The sequence below is a fragment of the Phocoena phocoena genome, chromosome 1, assembly GCF_963924675.1.
Source record: "Phocoena phocoena chromosome 1, mPhoPho1.1, whole genome shotgun sequence".
Lineage (NCBI taxonomy): Eukaryota > Metazoa > Chordata > Mammalia > Artiodactyla > Phocoenidae > Phocoena > Phocoena phocoena.
This window is the reverse complement of record NC_089219.1, coordinates 542828-570787: the sequence shown is the minus strand read 5'-3', so window position 1 is coordinate 570787 and position 27960 is coordinate 542828. Positions and strand designations below refer to the sequence as shown.

Below are 27960 nucleotides of genomic sequence, written 5' to 3'. Positions count from 1 at the left end.
TGGGCCCCGTCCTTGTGCCATGTGGCCATGGCTCCGGAGTGACCTCCCTGGCAGCGACCCTGCGGCCCCTCCACTAAAGGCAGCCTCTTGCCGGAGGAGGCTGGGTGCTGACCAGTCTGCCCGCAGCCCCTCACCCGGCGACCCCGGGCGGGCGGGGAGGAGGGGCCTCCAGCTGAGAAGTGGGGAGGAGGAGAGCGGAAGGAAGCCCGGGGCCTCTCCGGGATCGCCCCGGCGGGTCGGGACGGGACGCGGCCCGTGGTCCGGGGGCGCTGGGCAGGCAGCCAGGGCCGGCACTGGCCAGATGGGGGCGAGCGGGCCCTGCGGCCCCCGGGGAGGGGTCCGGCCGGCGTCGCGGGGGCGAGCGGCCGCGGGCGGCGAGGTCCCTCCCGGGAGGCGGGCGCGGGGGAGGCCGCGGGGGGAGGGGGCCGGAGCCGCGCCGCGCGCAGAGCGGGAGGCAGAGCCGAGGGCGGAGCGGAGCGCGGCGGGCGCGGCGAGCGCGCGGGCCGGGCGGCCGAGGACCCCGGGAGCGCCGCGTCCCCTGCCCCGCGCCGGCCCCGCGCCTCCTCCCCGGCCGGCGGCGGTGGGTGCGCGGCGGGCTGACCTCTGCAGAGGCGGCGGGGGCTCAGCATCGGGCCGGGGCCGGGGGGGCGCCGGGGCCGGGGGGCGGCGCTCCGGCCCGGCCCGGCCCCGCCCGATGTCCATGAGCGCCAACACCATGATCTTCATGATTCTGGGGGCGTCGATCGTGATGGTGAGCGGAGGGGCTTCCCGCGCGCCCGCTCCCCGCACCCGCTCCCGCCTCCGCGCCCGCGCGCCGCCTCCCCCTCCCGCGCCTTGTTTACCGGCCCGGGCGGCCTGCGCTCCCCCATCCCCAGCGCGTCGGCCCCCGCCGGGGGGCGCCGGCCCAGCCTCTCGCTCCTCGGCGCTGACCGGTCATGGGCTCTTCCAGGCCATCGCGTGCTTGATGGACATGAACGCGCTGCTGGACCGATTCCACAACTACATCCTCCCGCACCTGCGGGGCGAGGACCGCGTCTGCCACTGCAACTGTGGCCGGTGAGTCTGCGCCCAGAGGGGCACACGCGTGATCACACATGTGGGGGGGAGGTGGGGCCGACTGGGGCTCCAGCGAGCGCCACGCAGGCCGGGCTGCAAGGCCCAGCTGGGCCAGGCCGGTGGGGGCTGCTGAGGCTGGCGCCAGGCCGGGTGGGGGAAGGACCGGCCAGCTTCCGTGGCACAGAGGTGTTCCGGGAGTGGGGAGCATGCCCGAGGCAGTAGGACCCCCTCCCAAATCGCCTTTAGAGAAAGGGCCCGCGGGTGATGGGCAGAACGGGTCCAGGGCCTCCTGGCCCGGGGCGTGGAGACCAGGAGAGCAGCAGCCCAGCCTGGTGTCCCGGGAGGGATCCTGCGCACGGCTATGCCCACAGAGGACACCATCCTCCTCCCTGGGCCCTGAGCTGTGTCCGTGACATTTCCTGGGAGCCAGCTAGGGGGAAGAGCAGAAGGTCAAGGTGGGCAGGGCCTACCTTGAGGGGCATCTGACCCAACCCCCTCGCTGTCCACGGGAGGAACTGAGGCCGGGGGTGGAGTCTGCTCAAGGTCACACAGAGAGAGGGGAGAGCCCAGGTCCCTACACCCACTGTGTGACCCCCCCCATTCTGTGCACATGTAGTGATGGAGTCTTCCTGGCCATGCATGTTTGTATGTCCACGTACGAAATAAACATCTTCTCATGAGACGCGCATGTGTGTACCGTCTGTGCATATACATGTGCGTACACGCAGCAGCCCCTCAGCCCCACGCACGCTGGGGCCCCGAGAGAGGGGACGGAGGCTGAGCAGACAGACTTGCCCAGGGCCGTGCGGCCGGCAGGGAACTCGTGTTCTTGACCCTGCCCTGTGCTGCTGCTCCAGGGACGTGTGCACACGTACTGGGCGACGGGTGTGTGAGAGACAGGACAGTTGCATGCCTCACTAAGCATGCTACATGCCTGTGTGTGCAGACCGGGTGTCGAAGCAGAACATGGGCAGCAGGGCAGATGGAGATGGGCGTGTAAACGGCCCTCACGAGTGTTGGCCGGGAATCATCCGGAGTGCTGGCTGGGCGGCCACACCCTCGCGGAGATCCGCGTGTTCCTGCCTGGTGCGCACGGCCCGAGGCCAAGGAGCGGCAGGAGGTCAGCTCCACGCTCCCTGGGCCGACCCAGCCTGGGGGTGTGAGCGGGGGTCCTGAGACCCTCCCGGAGACCGGAGGTGTGCCCGCCACCGGCCCGGGGTTCAGCTCCCTAAACATTAGTGAGGCGCATTTTCCGTGCAGGGCTGTTGCAGTGTGACCTGCACATATGTGCCTAAGACCTCACACTGAGGCCCTTCTGGGCAGACAGGGTGTGTTTTCAGAGTGTATTTGCTCCGGGTATGTGTACGGGTCACGTGTAGTGTCCAGAGTACACGTGGATTGTGTAAAACAAGTGCCCATGGAGTGCAAGCCACAGCGAGGCCTGAGTGCACAGCGTAGACACAGACAACACGAGAGCCACGCCTGCTGTAGGCGTGGAGTGTTTCCGTGTGTGTGTGTCCATGTATGTGTGCTTTGTACACATCACTACATACAGGATGTGTAAATTCCGTGTACAAAGTATTCTGGTATATTGACGACACGCATGTGTGCGCGCAGTACATGTGTGTAACACAATATACAGCACCCGTGTGCGCCCTGTGGGCACAGTGCATGTCTGCAGGGTCCAGTCTGGCATATCAGGCCCCTGTGTACAAACCATGTACACATGTTGCCACAATGAACTCTACTTGTGTGTACACCCCGTTTGCAGAGAAGGCGCACACACGCTTGTGTGCCTTCTACATGCCGATACGGAGAATTTCATACAGAGGACACGTGTGTAAATGCTGTGAAGCGTGCGTGCCAGCAGGCTGTGTCTGTGGGTGCACGCCCGTGCGTATGCCACGGTGCCCACAGAGAGGACGGCTGTGCGCAAAGCCCCGCGCACGTGCGTCTCCGTGTGACACGCAGCGTGCTCGTGCCCGGGCGAGCGTGCCCATGCACACATGTGGAGCTCATGGGCCGAGTCCGTGGTATACACGCCACGTCCTGTGCATGTGGCCGGCGTGTATACACAACATGCGTCCGACCTCAGGGAGACACATGCAACATGCGTGGCCCAGGCAGGACACATGTATGTACACATCACGGAAATACGTGTGCACGTGGGTGACCTGAGCCCCCACCTGCCCCCCCCCCCACCCCGGGGCCTGCCTGACTTGGAGGAAGGAGGAGGGCAAGGAGCAGGGGAAGAGCGGCAGGTGCTAGGACAGCAATGGGGGCACAGGTCATGACCTTTCGCCCCTGGAGGTCCCACCCCCGGGGTGGTCGGGGCCCTGGCCTTGTCCTACTTGCAGGGGCGTTTCTGGCTTCCTCGGTGACTCCATCTTCAAGTTTCCTGCCCTGTCCAGGGGTAGGAAGTCGTGGTCCCGAGGAAGACCCTCCCTGTCGGGGTCCGGAAGGCAGGAGGGCAGGAGATGGCGGCGACGCTCAGTGTTATCAGCTGCTGGAGGCCTGGCCTGGCCAGGGTGACGAAGGGCGTCCTCTGCTGCTACGCATTCCGGGCGCTCATCAGTGGTTCTCCGTCTCTTATTGATGATGGATAAAGGCCATTGGCGAGCTGTGGCCACGTGAGCTACGGCCGCCACCATGTGTCAGGCAGTCCTCTCCAACTAACCCAGGTGTGGTGGCCCCTGCTCAAGGGGCCGTGGTGGCTGAGGCCCCACCTACTCTGGACAAGCTGAGCCGGATGGGCTCCAGGAGTCCCCAGGGGAGCGGGAGGGGGGTGACATGGGGCCTGCCCGCTGCTGTCTTTCCACGGGGTGGAAAGCAGTGTGTGGCCCCCACTGGCGCAGGGATGTCGGTGATGGGCGGGCAACAGGGGCCTGGGGTCAGGGATGTCCTGGGGGGTTTCCATTTGCAAGGGCGGGGACGGGGACCCATCTCAGCTGGAGACCAGGCAGAGGTGTCGACATGTAACCGAGGGAAGATGGGGAGAAGCAGGTTGGGGAGGGAGGAGCTATTTTTAGGTGCAAATTTGAGGTGTCTGTAGATCCCACGTGGAGACGCCATGCAGGCAGCTGGAGCTCAGAGCAGACGTGGGGTGCCGCGGGGACGTGCTGGGGGTGGAGAGTTGGAGAAGCCAGCTGAGGGGCTCGGTAGGAGGGGAGCCAGGCAGGCGCACCCCAAGGTGGCTCCTGCACTTCGGGGAAGGAGGGGCCCCAGGGTGACTGGGGGCTCAGGGTGCACGGACCCCACATGCCTCGGGCACCCAGGGCCTGCAGCTCCTTTTCCCCGGCCCTCCTGTCGGTGGTGGGGGGGGCATGGAGCCCAGAGTCTGTTGCCCTGGGTACTGGTCTCTGGGCAGGGCCACCCCACCCGGGATCGTGGGGCCCAAAGGGCTTCCTGGAGGAAGAGAGGATCCAGGCAGGCCTGAGGCTAGAGGGAGCCTTGTGGGGAGGGTTCAGTGTGGCCTCCGCCTGGATTGTCAAGGGAGGGGAGGCTGAGGGGAACGGCCCAGGCCTCAGTGGGTGCTGGGATGCAGGGGACAGACCATGGTCCAGGGTCTGTCCCAGGAGCCGGGATCTGTGTGGGGCACGGTTAAGGGGGTGCCCCGGAGCCTCAAGCACAGAGAACTGCGGCAGGGGAGGTTCCTGCAAGGGACAGAGGGGCAAAAGGAAGACCAGAGGCCCAAGGCAGGGCTCATCCCATGCGGCTTTCCTTGGAGGGGAAGCTGAGGAAAGGGCGGAGTGACTGCAGGGTGGGAGGGAGAGGCCAGAGGGGCAGTGCCCCAGGAGCCAGTGGGGGCCTCTGGGCACAGGCCCACGGGCGGGCTGTGACCCTGTCACTGGGCGGGGGCACCCCGCCTGGGCCCTCGCCCCGGTACGCCTTCTCCACCTGCGCTGTGCTCCTGTCACCGTGTCAGGGTTGACTCTGAGCCCCAGGATGGGCAGAGGAGGGAGGAGGGTGATGCGTGGAGGCCAGCCACTGGACTTCACGCTGACCTATGACCTCGCACACTCCCATCCTGCGGGCAGCCTCCCACCTGGTGACCTGGGTCCTGGGCGAGTGCGCTGGCCCCTCCCGACCTCAGCACCCCACAAGGTCTGCTTCAAAGACCCCTGCAGGCAAACGGGTGCAGCTTGCTGCGGGGTCCCCGCCCGCCCCGCGGGACAGGTGCCAGCCCGCCCTGCCGCCCCCAGGCACCACGTCCACTACGTGATCCCGTACGACGGGGACCAGTCTGTGGTGGACGCCTCCGAGAACTACTTCGTGACAGACAACGTCACCAAGCAGGAGATCGACCTCATGCTGGGGCTGCTGCTCGGCTTCTGCATCAGCTGGTTCCTGGTGTGGATGGACGGCGTCCTGCACTGCGCCGTGCGTGCCTGGAGGGCCGGCCGGCGCTACGGTGAGTGCGCGGCGCGGGGACCCGGAGACAGCCTCGTCCGCGCCGGGGCCACGCCCTCCCCCACGCCCAGGCCCCGCCCACTCCCGGCCCCGCCCACCAGCCCACGCCCTGACCGCGCCCCCCGCCCCGCAGACGGCTCGTGGACCTGGCTGCCCAAGCTGTGCAGCCTGCGGGAGCTGGGCCGGCGGCCACACAGGCCGTTCGAGGAGGCGGCCGGGAACATGGTGCATGTGAAGCAGAAACTCTACCACAACGGTCACCCGAGCCCGCGGCACCTCTGAGCCGCGCGCAGGACTCGCGGGGCCGCCGGCCACCGCGCCCACGCTCACGGGACTGGACGGCCGGCCCGGGCCAGGGCGCCCGCGGCCGTCGGGCGCGTCCGGCGGAAGGTGCTGTCTCCTCTTCTTTTTATAAAGGGGGTCGGGGTGGGGCCGGGGCGGGGGCGCGGGGACAGCGGCACCGGGGGCGCGGGTGGGACCGCCCGCCCAGCCCAGGACCACGTCCGCCGCTGGAAACCGGCGGCTTCCTGTGCGCCCGCGTCTGTCTCTCCGTCCGTCCGTCTGGTTTCCGGAGCCGGAGCCAGTTCTGCCGGAGGCGAGCACGGCCGGGAGCCGGGTGCGCCCACGTCTGCACACGGGAGCACGTGCATGAGGCGTGTGCGCCCGCGGCCCGCAGTGGGGGCGCGGGCAGGGGTCCGGGGGAGGCCCGGGCCCAGCGGGCGGCAGCCCAGCTCGGGCGCCTCACTGTGACTCCCACCCGTGCTGGTCAGTAAATTCTCTAGAAAGCTCCAGCCTCTGCCTCTCCTTTTTGCCTCTGACCCAGGGATCCGCACATCAGCCATGAGACAGACACTGAGACGTATCTGTCAGTTTTTATTAGATTCTGGATAAGAAGACCCCCAATTCCAATCCGGGAGAGCTTCGCCTTCCGTGGGCTGGGCAGTCCCCCCGCTCCACACGTCCTTGGCCATCGCGGGTCGCTGGGCTGGTTCTTGGCACCCGGCTTTACGGGTTCACGGACCTCAAGGGCACTGCCCTTCCGAGGACAGCTGGGCTACACAGAGGCCAGCTCTGCTCCTCGTGGGCTCGGGTCTGGCCCTGGGAGGGACTGGGCAAGGTCAGGTCCCCTCCCTTGGCCGGGCCCCCGACTGCTGGTCACTGCTGCAGCAGCCAGCATCTGCCTGGGAAGCTGTACTGCCAGCTTGGCCACTGCCCCCGGCATGGCGGACAGTGCCTGCTCCCCGTCTGGGCCGGGCTTGGAGGGACACGTCTCCCAGGAGTGTCCTGGGGGCGGCTGCGGGGTCAGGGGAACCAACCCCACCTCGAGGCTGCACCGCGCTGCTGGTCCTGAGCCGAGGCCTTTAATGCTGCCCTGCCGCCCTGGGCCTGACCAGAGGAAGGTTACACACGCCGGGAGGGGGGCGGCTGTGTGGTGTCACCACGTCCGCTGGGAGCTGGGGCACCAGGTCAGCGTGCTGCAGGTGTCCAGGCCCGGCTCACTCGGCCTGTGAGCTTGGGAGCAGGGGTCGGCTCCCCTCTGCCTGCAGCCACTGCATCTTCTGCTTGTGCTGCTGGATGGCATCCTGGACCCGGGCGTCCATCATGGCCTCGGTGAGGACCCCATCCTCAGAGGCATACGCCATGGCCTGGCAGGGGAAGAGAGCACTGAGGCAGGGCAGCACAGCGGCTGCCCGCGTGGGGCAAGGGCCTCAGCCTGAGGCTCAGGGCCCACCAGTCACCACTCACCCGTGTAGGCCAGGCCCGGCCAGCCCCGTCCTTGCTGCACTCGCCGCCCACCGTGGAGACACCCCCCGGGGCAGGGGCAGGTGGGGCAAAGCGTGGACTGCTCTCCCGGGCCTGCGCTCAGCTGCAGGAGGGGCCTGGCCGCTCAGCACGAGGCGCACGCCGACACGCGGCAGCACACACGTGCTCGCAGGCGACCCTGCAGCCCAGAGCAGCCGCCATCCCTGCAAAACCCGGGGACCTGCCCGCGCCCCCGGCTGGCGCCAGTGCTGGCTGCTCCACTGGCTTTCTCAGTGGCTTTTGAAGAAGAGAAACCCAGAGGCCCGCTGTCAGGGGGCAACCCAGCCCCCAACCGCAGACCGGAGGGCCCTGCCCCGTGGACAGCAGGGCTCAGGGCCAATGAGCAGCCAACAGAACCACCACAGGCCACGCAGACACCAGGAGAGGCAGAGCGCCCGGGGCCCCACTGTCTGCAGACAGTCCTCCCAGAACCGCGGGCTGCCGCGGTCCAGGCTGCCGGCGGCCCTCTGCACCCGCGATGCCCAGGCTCCCGGGCCGTGCACGTGGGCGGGGTAACCGAAGTTCGGCTCATCGGGCCCCACTGTGGTCCACAGCACTTCAGCTGCCAAGGCAGGTCTCCTCTGGCCAGGCTGCACGCCTCCTGGGTGACCCCGTACCCCATCTGCTTCCTGTCACCCAGCCTGTGGCTCTGACATGTGCACTCAAGTGTCCACCGAGCAGGGAGCCCAAGCCAGTCCAGCTGTTTCTCTCTAGGTCCACGCAGGACACAGGGAGCAAGTTCCCAACATCCGAGATGACCAGTCACTTTGCTCCCCACACGGCTGTCCTCAGCGCCTGGCTGAAGCTGCAGAGGGAGGGGCCGTCCCTGAGGCCTCCCGCGAGGAGCCTGAGTTCTGCAAAGCAGCTGAGGAGGTGGGGTGGCAGCCAGAGGGGGTCCCTGGTGGGGAAGGGCAGGTAGAGGGTGTGCAGCGACTTCACCACAGAGAAGCCAGGTGGGCACCAGGGGATCCAGGCCAACATCCCTGTGATGTCGTGTGGATGTCTGGTGCCCCCTGATACAATGTGACCAGAAGGGGCCCTCACCTCTGGTTTCCTCCAAAAACCCACAATCCCATTCCACTCATGAGAAAGCCATCAGACAGACCCAACGAGGGACGTCCTACAGGACTCCTCAAAACTGCCGGGATCGTCAGCAACAAGGGACGTCTGAGAACTGTCACAGCCCAGAGAAGCCCAAGACAGGAGGACTGAATGTCATGGGCATTTGGGTGGGTTCTGGGAGAGATCACGTCTGAGGTGGAATTGAGGGATGTGGTGAGACGGCCACCGTGTGGAGGGAGTGTGCTAGCCTTGCGACTTTTCTGTGAACCTGGAATTATTCAAAAACAGAAAAAATTCACTGAAAAAAAGCTTAAAGGAGAGCTAACACCCATCCTTCTCAAACTCTTCCAAGCACTGGAGAGGAAGAAACACTTCCTACTCACTCTGAGGTCAGCATCACCCTGATACCAAAACCAGACAAAACACCACACAGAACCAGACCCTCTGTGAAAACTGATGCAAAACGCTCAACGAAATACTAACAACCAAACTCGGTAGCGTATTGAAAGGATTATACACCGCAACCACGTGGGCTTTTTTTCCCTGGAGTGCAAGGATGGTTCACCTAGGGAAAAAAGTCAACCTAGGCAAGTAATTAAGAGAATGAAGGACAAAAAGCACTTGATTGTCTCAATTAATACAGGAAAACACTTGGCAAAATTCAACACCCTTTCTTGATGAAAACAATAAACGAGGGGGAATTCCCTGGCAGTCCAGGGGTTAGGACTCCACACTTTCACTGCCGAGGGCCCAGGCATGATCCCTGGTCAGGGAAGCACAGCCAAACAAACAATAAACTAGGAATGCGAGGAAACTTCCTCATCCTGATAAAAGCCAGATAAGAAAACATCAGCAAACGTCATCTCAGTGGTGAGACTGAAAGCTTTTCCTCTGAGATCAGGATCAAGGCAAGGATGCCCGTTTTCATCACTTCTAGTCAACAGAGCACTAGAGATTGTAGACAGATCAATCAGGCAGAAAAAAGAAATAAAAGACATCCAGACTGGAAAAGAAGAAGTAAACTTAACTGTCTGCAGGTGATATGATCTTATTATATATACTAAATCCTAAGGAATAACTTCAGCAAAGTTGCTAAACACAAAATTAATGCACAAAACAATTTGTGTCTCTACACAGTAACACAGAATAACTGGAAAAGTAATTAAGAAAACAATTCTATTTACAACACCATTGAAAAGAATAAAATACTTAGGAATTACCTTACCTAAGAAGGTGAAAGCCTTGTACACTGAAAACTAGAAAATGTTGCTAGAATTAAGGACATGAAAACACAGAAAAATATCTGCGTTCATGCATTGGAAGACAACGTTGTTATACTACCCAACGCAATCTACAGATTCAATGCAATCCCTATCAAAATTTCAATGATGTTTTTTGCAGAAATTAACACACAAAAAATCCACCCCAAAATTCATATGCAATCTCACGGGGCCCCAAGCAGCCAAAACAATCTTCAATAAGAATATGTTGGAAGTCTCACATATCCCGATTTTAAAATCTACTACAAAGCTACAGTGATCAAGACAGTGTGGTACTGGCACTAAGACAGACACAGGCCAGTGGAATAGAACAAAGAGCCCAGAAATAAACCCTCACATATGGTCAAGTGACCTCCAACAAAGATGCTGAGATCACTGAATGGAAACAACAGTCTTTTCAACAAATGGCGCTGGGAAAACTGGGTATTCATATACAGAAGAACAAAGTTGTACCGTATATACAAAAATCAACTCTAAATGGATCAGAGATCTAAACATAAGACCTCAAACTATAAACCTCATAGATAAAAACAGACGGGAGAAGCTTCCAGACATTGTATTTAGCAATGACTTGTTGGCTATGACAGTAAAAGCAGGTGACAAAAGAAAAAAAAAATAAATATTGGACTTCATCAAAATTAAAAACTTTTGTGCTTCAAAGGACACTATCAACAGAGTAAAAAAGGCAACCCGCAGAAAAGAGGAAAATGTTTGCAAACTACTATCTGAGACAAGGTTAATATCCAGAATACATAAAGAACCCCTACAATTCAACAAGAAAAGCTCAAACAACCCAGTTAAAAAAAGGTCAAAGGACTCAAACAGACCTTTCTCAAAGGAAGACACACACATGGCCAACAGGCTCATGACAAGACGCTCAGCATCACTGATCATCAGGGAGCGCGAATCAACAGCACAGCGAGACACCACCTCACACCCATGGCCGCCATCAAAAAACAGAAACCAGGGCTTCCCTGGTGGCGCAGTGGTTGGCAGTCCGCCTGCCGAGGCAAGGGACACGGGTTCGTGCCCTGGTCCGGGAAGATCCCACATGCCGCGAAGCGGCTGGGCCCGTGAGCCATGGCCGCTGAGCCTGCACGTCCAGAGCCTGTGCTCCGCAACGGGAGAAGCCACAACAGTGAGAGGCCCGCGTACCGCAAAAAAAAAAAAAAAAAAAAAAAAGTTAAAATAATGAGTTTTATGTTTAAAAAAAAAAAAACAGTAGGTCCCCATGATAGGTAGCTGCAGGGTAAGAAGCACGGACCTGCACTGACAAAACCATCGCACGGGGGTGGCAGCTGCAGCGGGGTCCACGCGACACCAGCAGGTGGGCTTCGGGGAGCAGGTGCACAGGTCCCCGGCTGCTCAGCCTGGAGGGAGGAGGGTGGGCAGGAGCCACCACAGCAGCCCAGCCCCGTGCACCTGGGGCCACAGGGGAGAAACTCCAAGGGGACACACTGACATGTCCTGTCCCAGACAGTGGGACCCCCAAGGCATTTTGGCCCTCTCTCACAGGGGGTGGGGGTGGGGACTAGCAGACGTGCCCAGGGCCCGGCTGCCCAGGGGCTGGACACACAGGGAGCGCCTCCACGGGCTCTGGGCCTCCACACGCAGACGCTCACCCTCACATGCCCGTGCGGGGGCCACTATCCTCAGCTCCCCATACGCATGCACACAGGCCTGTCCCCTGGTTCCCCAACGAGCAGGGAGGGCAGGGCAGGGCGGGGGAGGGGAGGTGCGCCAGGGCGGCTCCCCACCACTGGGACTGGACGCCACTGGGACTGAGCCTTTGTCGCCCCCCAGTTCACGCTGAAGCCCTAACCCCCAGTGTGGCTGCACAAGGAAATGGGGCTTCTAAGGAAGCGATTCAGGTTGGGTGAGGTCCTAAGGGTGGGGCCTGATCCTACAGGACTGGCGTCCTTGTACGAAGATACCCCCAAGGGCTCTGCACAAGCACACAGCAAGAAAGCGGCTGGAAAACAGCCAGGAAGCGGACCCACATTGGAACCCCCCTCGCTGGCATCCTGATTTGGGACCTCCAGCCTCCAGAACCATGAGATGAATGTCTGTTCAAGCGCCTGGCTGTGGCATCTTGTCATGGCCGCCCAGGCTAAGACACCCTGTTCGCCACTCTGTTGGTCGTGGAAACAGCCAACCTCGTGAGGCCTGGTTCCTGAGTGAGGCCAGCCTGGAGCAGGGCACCCTGTGACTCACATGAGGACAGAGTTTGCAACCTGGGGCTGTCTGTTACAGCAGCATGACCTAGTTCATTCTGACTAATACAGCCCCCCTGTGTATCTAGGCAAGGATGTTCAAATCCAAGCAGATGTCTACTTAGCATTCATGCTAAGTTAACAGTGGCCAGGTTGTCACGTGGCCACAGACATGAGCCACTCAGCACCCTCCACCTGGCAAGGACCATGGGGAAACTTGTTCTGAATGGCTGCACCCAAGGCTCCTGGGAGTCAATGGGCTTCCCTGCCCTGGGCACCCGTGGAACCACCGCCGGGATGTTTCAGATGAAAGCCTGGGTATTGGGAATGACAAGGGCCGCTCTGGCCTGTGTGCCCTGAGCCACAAGGTGAAGATGGAATCACCTCCCGTGGTCCAGCTGTCCTCAGGCCCTCAGGACTCAGCAAACCCATCCAAAACGCCAGAACGCCTGAGGCCTTCACGCCCCCGCAGACAGTCCCGAAGGCAGCAGTCTGCCTCTAGGGGCTGGGAAGGCGACGCCTGACTCCTCATCAGGTCAGTCGCCTCCCGGCTCCTCACGTCCTGCGCCCTCGGATGAGCCCACCGACAGCTCACGGTGCTCCATCCCTGGCCCAGGCAGTGTCCCCCGGACCCTCCACCCGTCTGCAGTTTGCTGTGCCAACTGTCCTGGGCCCCAGCTTGGGACAAAGCCCGGGTTCCTAAGACCCTGAGCTTGACGACCACTGGACACGCTGCTGATTTGAGAGGGCCACGCCTGACCCGGGCCAGAATGACACCGGGAAGGACCGTAACGCGCGAAGCCACGGACGGCCCCGGCCCACCCTCCCTGCTGCGGGGGGCAGAGGGTGGTGGCGGGAAGGGAGGGCATCAAGTCACGTCTGTGCAGAAAATCACTCAGAAACACCCTGGGGCGGGGAGGGGCAGGTGCCAGCCCAGTCACCTCTCGATAACTCTGAGGGTCCCTGGCTCGGTCGGGCTCTGGCCTGCGGGGTGCATCCCCAGCTCACCTGCCACGCCACAGCAAGCTGGGAGATCTCCCGGCCCGACATGCCCTCCGTCAGCTGTGCGATCTCTGAGCACTTCTTCCCGTAATCAAACTGGGCCAGCTTCAAGCGCCTGGTAAAGAGTTCCCAAGTGATGCCTGGGCACCCACAGGACCCGGGCCAGAGCAGAGGCCCGTGAGGGACCCAGGCTCCCACACAGACGGAGAGCAGGAGCCTGTGCTGGGAAACCCCAGGCGGGACACGTCCGACCCCCTCACTTTAATGAGCTACCCCCTGCCAACGTCCACTGCTGGGGCCAGGTCTGGCCGTTCCACCTTCCTACCCTGCTGGGCATATGTCCCTTCCTCGTGGAGCCCAAGACGGGGCCCGGGTGGGGCACATGCTGCGCTCAGGGGCGGCCGTGGGGCCGCTCAGAACGTGGGAGAACGGAGGAGCTCCGGGGGCCTGTTCCCAGCTCCACCGCCTGCCTGGGGGCAGGGACCCCGCCCAGCACTCAGACAGCGGCCGAACTCCTAATCCCGCCCCCGCAGGCGGATGCCAGGCCCAGTCAGGCCTGGCTGAAGGCCCAAGAGAGCCCGCTCAGACTCCTGTGAAAAGTCCTCAGAACCTCAGGCTACACGCAGTGTCCAGGCTGCAGCTGGGCTAGGACGTGCCATCGGGAGCTGGAGTAGGGTGTGGAGGTGGGGGACTGGGGCCAGCCAGGGGCAAAAGGAAAAAGAGACCCAGATAAGAGAGCTTGGGGGCAGCTGAGAGACGGGTGGCAGGGGCAGGCAAAGCCCGCCGCAGAACAGAAGACAGCTCAGCAGCGCCAGGCGGGAACCAGGTCGGTGGGGCTGAGATCTGGTCCCCGGAGAGGGTTACAAATAGACCAGCGCTGGCTTATCTGGAACGCTCCCGACAACAGTGAGAGAGGGCCTGGACGAGCAGGGAGGGCACCCCCGGCCTGGTGTGTCCCGCTGTGTGCTGGGGAGGGGCCCCAGAGGGAGGCTCAGCGAGGCCAGAAATGGGCCGGCACAGCCCGCCACTGCCAGAGCCTGACTGTGGCCTGGATCTGAGCATTTCAAAGGCAGGATGGGGCAGCAAGGCCTCCAGTGATGGGCGATCATGACCCCACACGTGAAACCCAGGGGCAGGGGCACGGGCGGGGAGCGGCCGTGGTGGCGGGACACTTACTGCTTTCCTTCTGTGGCTGGTTTAAGAACATACTTGTCAAAATACAGTCTCACCAGGCGCTCCCGCGCCTCTCGCCGCGGCAGGTCAAAGCCGACCATCTCGCCGATGCGGTCGTTGATGGCCCAGTCAAGCTGCTCGGGCTGGTTGGTGGCCAGGACCAGCATGAACCTGCAGCCAGCACACGGCAAGAGCTCAGGGCTCGGGGCCAGCAGAACCCGCCACGCGGCGTCCTCACACGCAAGACCCCGCCGCACCGGCGCTGCCCTCTGCCTCCCATCCCTCCCTGTCTTGCCCCAGCTCATGCCTCTCCCCGACTGGTGGCCCAGCCATGGAAGCCTCCCTGTGTGCAGGAGGGACGGGGACCCAGGGACCCAGGTCTGAGACAGACCCCTGCCCCTCCCACACCAAGTGCTGGGGTCTTGAAGCCTGGGGCTCAGCTAAGCAGACGTGCCAACTCAGCAGGAACTCGACACACCCCTGGGGGTCTCAGTGGGGGTACGGTCTCCACTGGCAGCAGCTACAGCGGGCAAGGCCAGTGAGTCTGGCGTGGTAGCCACGTTGGCTGACTGGCAGGGCTAGATGCCACCAGCGGGCAAGGGGCTGGAGGGGCCTCACCCACCTGGAGGAGTGGGATTAGGGGGCCCAGAAGGGCCAGCCCAATCCTAGGGCAACCTGCGACCTGGGGCCCCTGGCTGTGGGGTGAGCCCCTGACAATGCCTCTCATGGGCAGCCGGAAATGCCCAGGGCCTGAGCCAAGGGCAATAGCCTGTGGACGAGTCTGTGCCCCTCGGCTCTTCCTCAGAGACCCCAGCACATTGTCTCCGCAGCTCCACAGACGCCCCACGGCGCCCAACGGGCCGTCCCACTGCGTCCGGCCACGTGGGTCAGGCGTGAGCCTGCTCGGTCGGCTGCCCCGCAGCAGCCGCGTGAGCTGAGGCAGTGCCACGGCCCCCGCACACGGGCTCTCCTCACTTGCTGCTGTGCTGGCCTGTCCGGTGCAGGAACGCGTTCAGGGTGGCCCTGAGGTCCTCACTGATCTTCTCCTGCAGAGACAGAAGTCCAGTGTCAGGTGCGCACGCCGGAGTGCTATAAGCAGCCACGGGGGCGCTAAGGAAAGGCTCCGCAGAAAGGCGCAACCCCCGCTCGTCCACGACAGAATGAATCTAAGTTCGAAGGCCGAAGCTTGACTCCGAAGGCGCTGAACTTCCACTTTTCAAACAAAATGGACGAAGAAAGCGTAGCTGAGGAGCAGGCTCCCGGTGACCTTCCCAGGAAGTGCAGACGCCGCGGCCCAGGCCGCCCGCCCTGCCCGCTCCCCAGGCCGGAGGGCGGCCTCCAGACACTCACAGTCGCCCGCTTCCTGAGAAACGCATCTGCTTCGTCCACGAAGAGCAGGAGGCTGCAAGGGCAGGGCCGCGTGAGGCGGGCAGGGCACGGCCCCGTGGGAAGCCCGAGCTTTGCACTGCCCCCACCGGGGCCCAGACCTTGGCCGCAGACCGGGGCGTGTCAAGTGCCAGTGTCACGAGAAAGTAACTAAAGATAGGCTGGTGACCCCTTGTCTTAAACATTTTAAAGTCTCCGGGACTGGGCCTCCCTGGTGGCGCAGTGGTTAAGAATCCGCCTGCCAATGCACGGGACACGGGTTCGGGCCCTGGTCCGGGAAGATCCCACGTGCCGTGGAGCAACTAAGCCCGTGCACCACAACTACTGAGCCTGTGCTCTACAGCCCGCGAGCCACAACTACTGAGCCCACGTGCCACAACCACTGAAGCCCACGCGCCTAGAGCCCGTGCTCCGCAACAAGAGAAGCCACCACAATGAGAAGCCCACACACCACAACGAAGAGCAGCCCCTGCTCGCCGCAACTAGAGAAAGCCCACGTGCGGCAACGAAGACCTAACGCAGCCAAAAATAAAATAAAAGAAAGCCTCTGGGACCAAGAGGCTCCCGGACCTTGGGGACAGGCTGTGGGGAAAGTCACCAACCCCCCTTCCCAGCAGGAGCCCCAGGGCCACCCAGGAGGCACCCAGCTCACCCTCGCCGGCTGGTGTTGGCCCAGTCAAAGACCTTGTGCATGGCGGTCACGCCGTCCCGCCCCATGGGGGCCACATCCCCACCCGTCATGATGGCGTAGTCCATGCCTGAGTGCAGCGCGAGTTTCTGGGTGGGAAAAGCACTTTAATGCCTGCTCCGTCTGCTCTCCAGCCCACCGCCCCGGTCGCTGGGGACCAGACCGCGTGTGGGGAGACACCCTTCCTGGAAGAGCTGGGCAGGGGCTGCCTCCCACGTGTCCCCCGCCCACGGCACCTCTCCCCAGTAAGTGAGACTCCATAACCCCCAGCTACTGTGCCCTCACCTTGGCAAACAGTGTCTTGCCCGTCCCAGGTGGCCCGTACATGAGGATGTTCTGGTACACACTCCTGTTCTTCCTGGTGTTCCTCGTGGCAATGGCGATGTCCCGCACGCGAGCCTCCAGGCTGGGCTGCCAGGGGACACGAGGTTTGGGGACGCTCTGCCGCTGAGTCCATCCCTCCTGAGTGCCTGGGTCAGTGCGAGAGGCCGCCTCTCCCTGGCTGGGGCTCAGCCAGCAAACCGGACTCCAGGAAGGTCGAGCAGCCCCGCCCGGGCGGGAAGGTCCCAGGGATAGGCAGCCCCACTTACGCTGAGGACGACGCCCTCCAATGCGTCCTGAGGCTTACTGAGGAGCCGCCTGCTGACCTGCGGGGCGCGGGGGGTATCAGGGTCAACGGCGGTGCCCACGGCGCAGCCACCCCAGAACACGCATTACCAGCCGTCCTGGAGAAGGCCGGCAGGGGAGACTGTCGGCGACACTGACCTCTAGCAACAGCCCACAGCACCGCCCGTGGGTGCACAGCACCCGTGCCAGGCAGGAAGCCTGGCTCCCCTCGAGGAAGGCAGCCGACACAGGGCTGCTTCCAGCGACTTATCTCATGGGTAGATGGCTTGCTGAAGCCCCAGAAATTTGTATACAACCTCCAGTCCACCCAGGGGGACGGTCATGCCCACAGACCCACAGAGGGACGGAGCGGACTGGCGTGAGGGTCCCCCCAGTGCTGACGCCACAGGGCCAGAGGAATAGCGTCAGGAAGAGAAAGCCAAATGCAAATCTGTGAGCAGGGGAACGGGGCAGTATTGGGTAAAAAGGGGAGAAGGGCCCACGTGTGCGACTCGGCTGTAAGGCCACCCGGACCCAGGGGGCCCGCGGTCACCTGCACAGGGTGCCGCAGCAGCTCCAGCACCGTGATTCGCGAGGTCTCCCGCACCAGGGACGGCTTCCCCAGCCGGGTCTCCACGTAGCGCCCTATGGCCGACGTGGCGTTCTTGGCGGAATAGATGCCAACGGCCAGCAGCGTCAGCCCAGCCACCTGGAACAGGGCAGAGGCAGGTGGCGCCCACCCCATCCCCAGCAGTCTTGGGGCTCCCCCACCAGCTCCCTGAGTCTCAGCCGGGCCCCACCAGTACCTTTCCAAAGGGCAGGCACTGGTGTGGAGATGAAACGGACGCCTGGCACCCCTCCCACACCCTCCTCCCAGACCCACCAGGGCCAATACTGAGCTGTTCCGAGCGCCCCAAACCCAAAGGCTGCGTCACTTGTGGCTTTCCAGTGGCAGTGGGGGGCGCGGGGGCAGCGACCGCCTCAGCCGTAGGTCTATGAACGCTCAGAGCGCCAGGCGCCTCTCACGGCCAGCAGAGACCCCAACACGTGACACAGACCGCAAGGAAAACGGCAGCGTTGTTTACCGTGGCTGTCACTTTGTCCCAGTCTGTCACAAAGGCCTGGAATCCTTCACCAAACACGGTGCCAGCCATCCTGCAGGGGAAGCAGTGGCATGACTGGGAAGGAATCGGGCTGTGCCCGTGCGCCTAGCCCAGGCTCCAAGGTCAGCCCCAAAGGTCACCGCAGAAGGACCGGCCAGGGGAGTAGTGGGGTGCCTGCTCGGGGGAAGGGGCGAGAGGATGCCCGCTGGGCACGGCCTCACCTGATGGACTCCAGGATGGTCTGGCGCTGCTCAGCAGCCTTCAGGCGGATCTGCTCACGGGTGATGTCAGCATTGTCGCGCTCAGCCTTGGCCCGGGCACGCGCCTCGGCCTCCACCCGCAGCATCTCGTTCTTGTGCCGAAGCTCCATCTCCCGCTCCACGGTGGCTGCCCAGGGAGAGCGGGGAGCAGCGCTCATCCCGAGGCCCGTGGCCCCCCGACCCAGGATGAAGCGCAAGCACAGGGTACCCCCCGGGTACCCCCCCACCCCCCCTCCCAAGGGTCTCAGCGCGCCCGCTGCTTCACGCTGCTTGGGAAGCACAGGGCCTGAAGCAAGGCCCGTGGCCCTTGGCCCGTGAGCTCCCAGGCCAGGGCCCTACCTCGCCGCAGGGCCTCCTGCTTCTGCACGGACTCCTCCTGCTTCCGTAAGTTCTCCTCGTTGAGAAGTTGCTGAAAAGGAGCCACAAGGGAAAGGGAAGGGCTTTGAGATTAGGAAACGGTCAATATCACACCAACAGGTTAGCTGCTCTGGCCTCAGAGATGTCCCCATCGCCCCGGGGGCTCCTACCCCATGGGACGGTCACCTTATGGCCTGCAGGCTGCATGGCCCGAGGCAGGAGCCACGGCCGCCAGCCTAGCTCGGCCTCAGGGCAGCCCTGACCCACAGCTGTCCTCACAAAACAGGCTTTTTGCTGGACTGTTTAATTTAAAAACTAAAGTGCCCACAATAGGCTCGACGTTTGAATGCCCCCCACAGACCCGTCAGTCAGGGTCCCACCCGGGAGACCCTCGGGGCGGCGCGGGCAGATCCCCACCCCTCCAACGCAGTGGTTACTGCCGGGCGGACCCCAGCCTCTGGCCCCTACCCGCCCCAAGGGATGCCCACGCCCTCAGGGAAGACAGGCGGCTGGGCAGAGTTCACCTGCTGCTTCAGCTGGTCCTCGTAGCGCTGCCGGGACAGCTTGTCCTGGTACTGGGCCCTCTAGGGAGGGAAAGGGCGGTGTGCACACGGCCCGGGCACAGAAGCCACGGTCCAGGGTGGGACTCGGCGGGCGCGGGACCCGAGGAGCGCCCCGCGTGCCCCACCCCCGCCGCCTTACGGCCTGGTGCTGCCGCGTCTCCTCACTCAGAGTCTTCCTCCGCTCCTCGGCCTGCACCCGGACCTGCTCGCCCTTCAGCTGCTCCACGGCGGCCTCATACTCCTGCGCGACACACCAGCCGCCCTGAGCCCAGGGCCCGGCCAGGCCTCCCGCCCTGACACCCCTCCCCTGCGTGGGCTCCAAAGGAGCCGGACAGCCTGTGCAGCCCCTGGGCAGGGATGCAGCCTGGTCTGCACCCCACAGGCCTGTGGGTGCTCAGCTGTAGCCTCACCTAGGCCCGGGAGGACCCAGACCCACAGGCAGAGAGAAGCCAGGAAAACGGACAGGGCCAGGCCCCAAAGCAGCCAGACGGTCTCCTGGGGTGCCTGTCACTCCCCCAGCCCCCCACACCGTTTCCACTGCACTTATGCCACGTGCTTGCTTTCCGATTCGCTTTACAACAGCCCGTGGTGGAGGGTAGAGCCTGTGCTTTTCCTACACTCGCTCACTACGTGCTCAGAGTGACGGCAGGAGTCCCCCCTCGGGGAGACCAGCCTCCTCACCCACATCTGCCCTTCCAGAGAGTTCTGTACAAAACTCAGGCCGCACACCTGTCTTTGATCCCCGCTTCCCTCAAATCCTAGAGGGAGGTGCTGCACCCACCGCCCACGTCCTGTCTGTCCGGGGGCCCCTCAGCCTCGGGGCTGCAGCCCACCTCTGCCAGCACCACACCCACACTCACCTTGAGCTTCGCCTGGTGTTCCAGCTGAAGCGTCTGCTCCTGCATCTGTGCCAGACTCAGCGCCTCCTTGGCGTGTCCTGCAGCGGGGGCAGGTGTGTGGGCTTCAGGACACCGGGCGAGTGTTCACGAGTGCCAGGGGCTGCTCAGGGACACCACAGCCCACCTCGACCTGAGCACACGCGTGGCCACCCTGGTCGGACCTGCTCAGCCACCCATCCCTCCAAGGGCCACCTGTGTATGCTCCATCCCCAGCGGAAAGCGTGTGCGAGGTCTGCCCCCCGGGGACTGTCACACTCCAAAGGGTTCCATCAGAGAGGCTGTCCCCCGCCCGCCTGTTGACAGCAGGAGGGTCAACATGGTGGCCGTTTCCCCATTAAACAAAAAGCAAGCCTGTGGCTAGAACGTCCTTTATTTTTCCAGTGCGAACGTTTTTCCTGAGCCTCTGATACCTGTTACTGATTCACAGACAGGCGAGCGCAGGCAGGCAAGAACGTAAGGGGCAAACGAGGATTAAACCAGGAAGAAGGGACTTCCCTGGTGGTCCAGGGGCTAAGACCCTGTGCTCCCAGTGCAGGGGTCTAGGTCCCTGGTCAGGGAACCAGATCCTACATGTCACAACTACGAGTTCACACGCGGCAACTGAGACCTGGTGCAGCCAAATAAATAAATGTTAAAAAAAAAAACCCAAACCCAGAACGAAGCCGATACACACAGGCTGACAGCTCTTCACAGGCCACATGTTAGAAACACGTGTGTGTGTGAGTGACAACTTCCAGGCGTATTCTCTTCATCAGGGGAAGTCACATGTGGAGATACGTGGGTATCCGGTACTCTCCTTGCTAACAAAGCCTGCACGTCGGGCCTCTCTAATAGATCCGTGATGACAGAGTTCTCCTGTGCGCCACGCTTCACTACGAAAACTTTCTAACACATAAAGGCACGGAGAGAAGGTTGGGACCCCATGAGCCCACCTCCCTGATGCTACCACGCTCCCAGGTTGCTGCCCACACGTCCACCCTTCTACCCCCCCACCACAATCTGTCTTATTTTTTGAGGCCTTCAGGGTAAGCTGCAGACCCCAGGACCCCAAGCTGCAGCACCTGCATCACTGACTGCAGCGTAACCCCTGGGGCTCGCTGGCTCCAAGCACGTGTTAGGCATGTGGTGGAAGCTCTAGGGCTGAGGTAGGCTGGGGCTCGTGGTTTGGCTTCAGAGTTTGGGGAGGACCTGCAGCTGGCCTGCTTACTCACACCGTGACCTTTGACAGGTAGGCTGACTGCTCCGAGCACCTTGCCTGCCAATGGAGCAGGGCGCTCCCTCCCCCGACCCGTGGAGTGAGGTGGAGAAAGCACGTAAATCGCTCAGCACAGGCACCCGCGAGCCCCCCTAATCACAAGCTACGACCTCAGTGCTGACAATGATGACTGTCACCTCGAAGTCGTCCTACACTGAGATGTGCGAGCCGCCACGTTAACTGCACCCACCACAGGCAGGCACCCTGTACGTGCGTGGAGCACACAGCTCAAGGCCAATGTGCTGCTCTGGCATCCAAGGAGGGCCTGGGAAACCTGGGGAACTGGGTAGCGTCAGACTGGGCCCCGAAGGACACAGACGGTGGTCAGGCTGTAAGAAGCAGCTGGGGACGTCTCTGGTTTGCGTGGAGAGGGCAGTGAGGTGAACAAGAGCAGGTACAGGCCAACCAGGGCAGGCACTCTGGCTGTGAACTGGGAGCATCTCCAGACAACAGGCCTGCAGAGGGGCTAAGGACAGAAGGGGCTCGGGCACCCAGGGAAGGAGGGTTTGGGGGCAGAAGGGGCGGCAGCCCAGGGTGAAACCTCCCCCATCGGCCAGCAGAAAAGCCAGGAAAGATGGCAGGAACAAAAATGACGTAGAGTCCGCACTTGAGACAGTATCACCGGATGTGGAGGCCAGCGGGGTGGACCATGCTTCTAGGTGGTGGTAGCTGGGGACTCTGCAGGAGATGCTGCTTGGTGGGGAAATGGGGGAGCAGAGGCCAAGGCTCTGGGGACCCAGATGGAGAACGTCCTGGGGCAAGAGCTCTGGGGCAGCCAGTGCAGGGAAGGTCATCAACTGGCCCAGGGCTGCTTGATCTGTTGCTTTATAGACCTCGCCTACCTGAACGTTAACCTTTTCCAATGATAAATGCAAATGTGCTTTATTTCCCTTAAGACCAACGCCCCTCAAACACATTTCCCTTCTTAGGCGGAAAACTGCCAAGCAACCACCACGGACGGATCCCCTACCTGGCCACCCTTGGCCGTTCCACGTGGAGACGGCAAGAGGCGGTAACTGGAGACCAGGGTGCAGCCCTGCCAGCTGCTGCCTGTACCCTCTGAGTCCCCTCGGCACCGGTTTCCCCACTTGAAGGACGCGTGGCAACTGGGAAGATGCCAGAGGATCAGGGGATCCCGAACCTCCCTGCACGCAGGGTGGCTCCGGCTGGCTTACCGCTGGAGACCGGTTTCCCCCCGACAGCCACTCGCCGCTCGATCCCTCAGACCACCAAGGGCCACCGTGCCCCCGAGCCCGCCGCCCGGCCGCCCTCCCCGCGCCCAACCCCCGCACTCACGCGAATGCTCCAGCTCGCGTGCCGCCTTGGCCGCGCGCTCCAGGCCCGTCGGGTCGAAGTTGCTCCATTTGTCCTTGGGCGCAGGCCGATCCCCCGCGCCGCGGTCCCCGCCGCCCTCGGCCCCGGGCTGCACGGGCGGCAGCGGAAGCGGCGGCCCCGCGCCTTCGCCCTTGGGGCCCTTGATGCCGAAGAGCCACGACATGGCTCGCGAGCTCCACGCGCCGCCGCCGGAACCCGTAGCCGTGCGGACGCGCGCGACGCAGAGCACGGTCCACGCGCCTCGAGCCGGCGGCAGAGACTGCGCAGGCGCGGCGGGGGCCCTTCCTCCAGGGCGACGGATGCGCGTGAGGTCCATGCCCCCCCGAGCGGCCCTCGGATTGGCTGCGAGGACCGTGACGTCACGGCATCGCTGCAGCGATTGCAGGAGCTGGCTCGGCGGGGGGGGCGGGTAGGCCGTCAGGGGGCGGGGCGAGGTGCCAGGTGACCGGGGTTGGTCAGGGACGAAATTGAGGGTCTGGGCGCGTGCGCGCCCTTGGGTTCGTCATTTCCGCGTGGCAACGACACTGGCCCCGTTGCTATGGGCGCCCACAGAGTTCCGGCCCCCGGGGCCGCAGAGAGGCCAGTGCTGGAGCCGAGGCCACTTGATGCGCGGCGTCCCGACCGAGGGAGAGGCCTACGAGAGGAAGAGTGTGGGAGGCGGCCGATAGGCGGGGGAGGACCCCGCCCGGGGCGGGCGCGGGGTCGGGGGTCCGGGGACCGGGCCCAAGAGCAGGCGCCGGCGCCGCGGGCTGAGCGGCCCCCTCGGACAGCGGAGCACGGGCTGGCCGTGTCCAGCGCAGAGCAAACCGCCCTACGGGCCGGGCGTGTCCGGCGCGGGGCAAGCCGGCCCGGTGCTTAGTGGGTCTCGGTGCTAGCGCATACAGTCAGTGCTACGGAGATGATGGAAGAGCGGAAGCGCGGCCCCGGCCAATCTCCCGCAACCGTCAGTAGAATGAAGGGCTCTCCCGAGCCTCCTCTTCGGCGTCACAACAAAACTCAGCGGTCCGTGGTTGTAGGTAAAGTGGCTCCCAAGGGAGGGGACAGAGCTCTGCAACCCCAGAAGTATGGGACGGCAGAGCCCCCGAGGCCCCACAGAGGGCGCCGTCGCGGAAGGAGAGCTCCTCAAGGCCCAGGGGTCCTGGCTCTGGTCTCTGCCTGGTGAGGTTTCTCCTTGGGAACCCCCAGAGGCCACGTGCCTGCTTCAGGGACCAAGGTGCAGGCTGGACCGCCTGGGGCAGAGGGAGACAAGGATGGACAGAGGCCAGCGTTGCTCTAGAACCCAGTGTCCAAAGTTAGCAGAGTTTGCTTCTTGGGCCAAAATCCAAGTTGCCCCTGCGTTCTTTCCCTGATGGAATTTGTTGAGTTCCCAGTATTATACGGAGTTTCTCCACTAGATTGAAAACAGTCTTAATCTTAAGCCTGAAGAAAAATAGGAAAAAAAAAATTCTAAGATAATTCTGTCTGGGGCTTGTTGTTTGTTTCGTTTCCCCAAATCAAGAGAAAAACCAAAGATGTCCCTCATTGGCCATCATCAAGGCCTCTACAGACCAGCCACAAACCATACAACCAATAGAACTACGGGCTGGCTTTGCTGGATAAAGAAGAAATGGGTAAGAGAAGTGAGGTCCTGGGTCACAGGCAACTCTCTAGCTCCATCCACAGGCCAGCATTTGGAAAGCTTGTGTACTTTTGTATGACAAGGAATCATTGAAAATAAAGCTCTGCTTTTAAAAAGTCAGTTTCAGGGACTTGCCTGATGGTCCAGCAGTTAAGACTCCATGCTCCCAATGCAGGGGGCCTGGGTTGGATCCTTGGTCGGGGAACTAAGATCCTACATACCCCAACTACTGAGCCTGCATGCCACAACACAGGGCCCGCATGCTGCAACGAAGACCCAGCGCAGCCACAATCAATTAAAAAATAACAAAAAATTAAAAATAATAATAAAAATTATTTTAAAATAAAGATCCCGCATGCCGCAACTAAAGATTCCGCAGGCTGCAACTAAAACAAACAAAAGACCCCACGCGCTGCAACTAAGACCCAGGGCAGTCAAATAAATAAATAAATATATTTTAAAGTCAGTTTCACAAAAAAGTCAGTTTCGTTTAACTTGGCTTAAAAAACAGAAATCTTAAGATTTAGGTGCTTGCACCGCCCCCCCTTTGATGGAGGGGTTCCTTCCGGGTTCCCTCGTCACAGCGCTGCTGCTCACACTTTCCGGTTTCCAATGGGCCCACAGAATGGTCCGCTTGTGTTTGTCCCTTAAAGTCTTAGGTGGAAGCCACTAGGCAGGACAGACACCGCTTTCCTAAAGACACTAAGTTAATAAAAGGGAATTAGGATGATGCTTTCTACCTGACGTGTTCATGTTTTGTTCTTTTTTTTTTTTTGCGGTACACGAGCCTCTCACTGTTGTGGCCTCTCCCATTTCAGAGCACAGGCTCCGGACGCGCAGGCTCAGCGGCCATGGCTCACGGGCCCAGCTGCTCCATGGCACGTGGGATCTTCCTGGACCGGGGCACGAACCCGCGTCCCCTGCATCAGCAGGCGGACTCTCAACCACTGCGCCACCAGGGAAGCCCCGTGTTCATGTTTAATTGACAAACATGGGGTTCTCAGCCGCCCATGCTGCACTGTTTTGCTGACAGGATTCCCCCAACATCCCCCCTCCCCACAGGACGTTTTTTTCCTCTGAAGGAGTCCTCCAGCTTTGAAGACCTGGAGGAGAGACTGCAGAAGTTACAGGTGCAGGTGGACAGCTTGGCCTCCAGCCTGACCTTGAGCCCAGGGTGAGGGGACACAGCTGCCCCCGAGAGCCCAGGCCAGCAGGAGCAGAGTGGGCCCCACCCAGGCCCAGTGCAGAGGACTCTGCCCCCAGAGCCTGGGCAGCAGGTGTGGTTCCTGAGTCCCCTGCATCTGGCCAGACCCTTGGGGAGCTGGGGCCTTCCATCAGGCCCCAGGACTTCCCAGCACTGAGGCTGCAGCGCCAGCTGCCCAACCTGCCCAGTGTCTCCCAGGGACAGAAGCCTTTCCACTTGAATCTGGAGCCCCCCAGCATCACTCTTCGGTCTTGCTCTCCTAGGACAGTTGGGCCTTCAGGGGCTGATCTCTCTCCCTCACCCAGCTGGGGCCCTTCCGCTCCCATTCTCTCTTCAGGCTCCAAAAGGACCTGCTGGTTCCAGTCTCTGGAGCCCCAGCTCATGCGCCCCAGTCCAGCAGAACGAAAAGCTGCTGGCTCGGCCTGGTCCCCCTGGGCCCGACCCCCAGGGCAGGGCCTCTGGCTGCTGGTCCCCACCCTACCGAAGCCCTCTCCTAGGGCCCCTGCAGCCCCTCCCCTCCTGGCTCCAGGGTGAAGAGGCTAGAGGGGAGGGAGCACGGAGCCCTCAGGGCCTCATTTTCCCCGCACTGTGTTTGCTGTTGGCGAGCAGGCAGCTCTCTCCTCCCCCCTGGAGCTGCACCGCACCTCCCCACCAGCTGGACCGACAGGCCCACCCGGCAGAAGGCCAGCACAGCCAGGCCATCCCCAGAGGCACGCGAGGTGGGGGGACCCTCAGCACAGGCACTCAGCTGCCTGGACACCACACTGAGGACAGGAGACAGGCCGTGAGCATTGGCCTGCCCCTTGAAGGGCTGAGCTGGGACCTCTGCCTTCCCAGGGGAAGAGCAGGGTCAGCTGCATAGTCTGGACAGAACTTGGAAGCAAGTCGCTCAAGCCCTGCGGCACTGATGGAGCCCGGGGGTCGTCTGGGAGGGGCTGGGAGTGGCGCCTTTGGGACCGGCCTCCAGTACCCTCACGTCCAGTAGGGGCTGGCCCTGGCAAAGCAGCGGGACTGGGAGCTGGCCAGGGCCCCAGGCCCACAGCAAGTTGAGAAACTCGTGGCTCTCACCCCCTGCCCTAGGAAGTGCCGTGCACCCCACGTGCGGCACCAGAGCCGGGTGGTCATGGCCTCCGCTCCCGTGGACACTGTGGTCAGGGGCTCAGGCAAGCCGCTGGCCGCCCGCTGCTCTCCCTGTGCCTGTGCACACAGCTGGTGGGCACAGGGGTCTGTCCTTCCTGCGAGGCTTTAGTGTCTGTGGCTAGGACGATATGATTGGCATGGGTGCATCCAGACACTTCTGAAACGTAAGCAATGAGTGGCAAGAGTTTTAGCTCCTGGTGAGAACATGTCAGTGAACAGGGTTCCCGCCCGCCCCACCCTGCCCCTGCCTGGGAGACCTCAGCCCTCTCCCTTCCCAAGAAGGGCTCCGGCCTGGGAGCCCCTGCCGGTGGCCGGCAGCCAGAAGCACACCCTGCCCTCTCCACCTCCCACCCAAGGACTGGGACCTGCGGGGGAGGGTCTCCCGGGGGCCCCTCCTCACCACACTCACCTCTAGGGGGAGCTATGACTTCCACTGGCATTTTTGTTTTAATGGACGTTGGAAGAAAATTTTTCATCCCAGAAGAAAAGCACAGACACACAACTGTCAGCCTCAAGCTTCCTGAGCTGCCCCCTCACCACAGCAGGAGGCTGTGAGGACACACGTCTCACACAGCAGCCCGACACCATTTCTTTCTGTCGCCATGGTAACAGCTAGTGCTCCAGGGAGCTACCAGTGGCTGCACCACCCACTTCTGGACACCCACCTCCAGAAGCCTGATCCAGACCCAGCAGCCATCTGGCCTTCTCACAGACAGCCTTTGTCCATTACCTGGCCCTTGCAGCTTCCTGCCATCAGGCAAGCCCTGGGCTGCAGGGAAGAGCCCACACGGGATGAGTGTGACATGCAGCCTTGGGGAAATCCTTAGCTTCTCCTCGTCAAGTTAGGAAGCAGCAGCAACCTTCGTGAGTGTGAGAACTGTGCCCGCCCAGCATCACCAGAGGAGCCTCCCTTTGGGGTCCCCCAGAAGCAGCAGGATCCTCCCCTGCCTGGCCCACTCCTGCTGCGTGGACCTGGGCTGCCATGTGGATCATGAACTCTTGCACGGCCCTTCCTGACTTTCATGTGCTCCCAGAAGCTCGTAGTTGCCTTAGGAAGTGGCACGTGTAAGTCCCCGCGGGCCTCAGCCTGGGTCCCAGACCCAGAGTGGACCACGGAGCCAGGGCCTGCGAGTCAGGGGCTGTAGAGGGGAGGGGTGGAGACCGGGACAAAGCTGTTTCCTGGAGACTCTTTCCAGACATGGCCCAGACTCCAAGACCTTTAAGAACTGCCTGGGATGATGCAAGGCCGGCACTTCCGAGACAAGGGCTTCCAGGAGGGGCGTTCCTTGGCCTGGAGGTAGATGTGGGGCTCCTCTCTCTGGGCCTCAGCGTCCAGCAGAGATGAGGCGAGGCTGGAGCCTCTTCCAGGGGGTGGGGGCGTGCGTCTTCCAGCTGCTCTGCCCTCTCTCGGGGTTGGAGGCATGTTTGGGGGGCAGGGGCTCACAGCTCAACTTGTCTTTAGTGTGTGACTGAGCCACTAGGAAACGCCCCGCCAGCACCTCCTGCTTTTTCTCCTGCCGCCTACACGGTGCGCTGCAACCTGGGCT

The 27960-nt window shown here is 62.4% G+C and overlaps 2 protein-coding genes across 2 annotated transcripts; one reads left to right on the top strand and one right to left on the bottom strand.

The window, feature by feature from the left end:
• Positions 1 to 694: 694 nt before the first annotated feature.
• On the top strand, positions 695 to 5748 carry TMEM240 (transmembrane protein 240). The gene is made up of 4 exons (XM_065897010.1): positions 695 to 751; positions 950 to 1056; positions 5259 to 5467; positions 5600 to 5748. Exons 1-4 carry the CDS (start codon positions 695 to 697, stop codon positions 5746 to 5748), a joined length of 522 nt encoding a protein of 173 aa, XP_065753082.1.
• A 1214-nt stretch (positions 5749 to 6962) lies between these two features.
• Positions 6963 to 22640, bottom strand: LOC136122401 (ATPase family AAA domain-containing protein 3). Its single transcript, XM_065876413.1, has 16 exons — positions 22413 to 22640; positions 19823 to 19899; positions 19102 to 19203; positions 18924 to 18983; positions 18382 to 18451; positions 18004 to 18169; positions 17765 to 17834; positions 17233 to 17388; positions 16664 to 16720; positions 16359 to 16484; positions 16038 to 16162; positions 15350 to 15401; positions 14975 to 15045; positions 14003 to 14170; positions 12833 to 12941; positions 6963 to 7112 (listed from the first exon to the last, which is right to left on the bottom strand). Exons 1-16 carry the CDS (start codon positions 22612 to 22614, stop codon positions 6963 to 6965), a joined length of 1761 nt encoding a protein of 586 aa, XP_065732485.1. The 5' UTR covers positions 22615 to 22640.
• Between the last annotated feature and the right edge of the window lie 5320 nt (positions 22641 to 27960).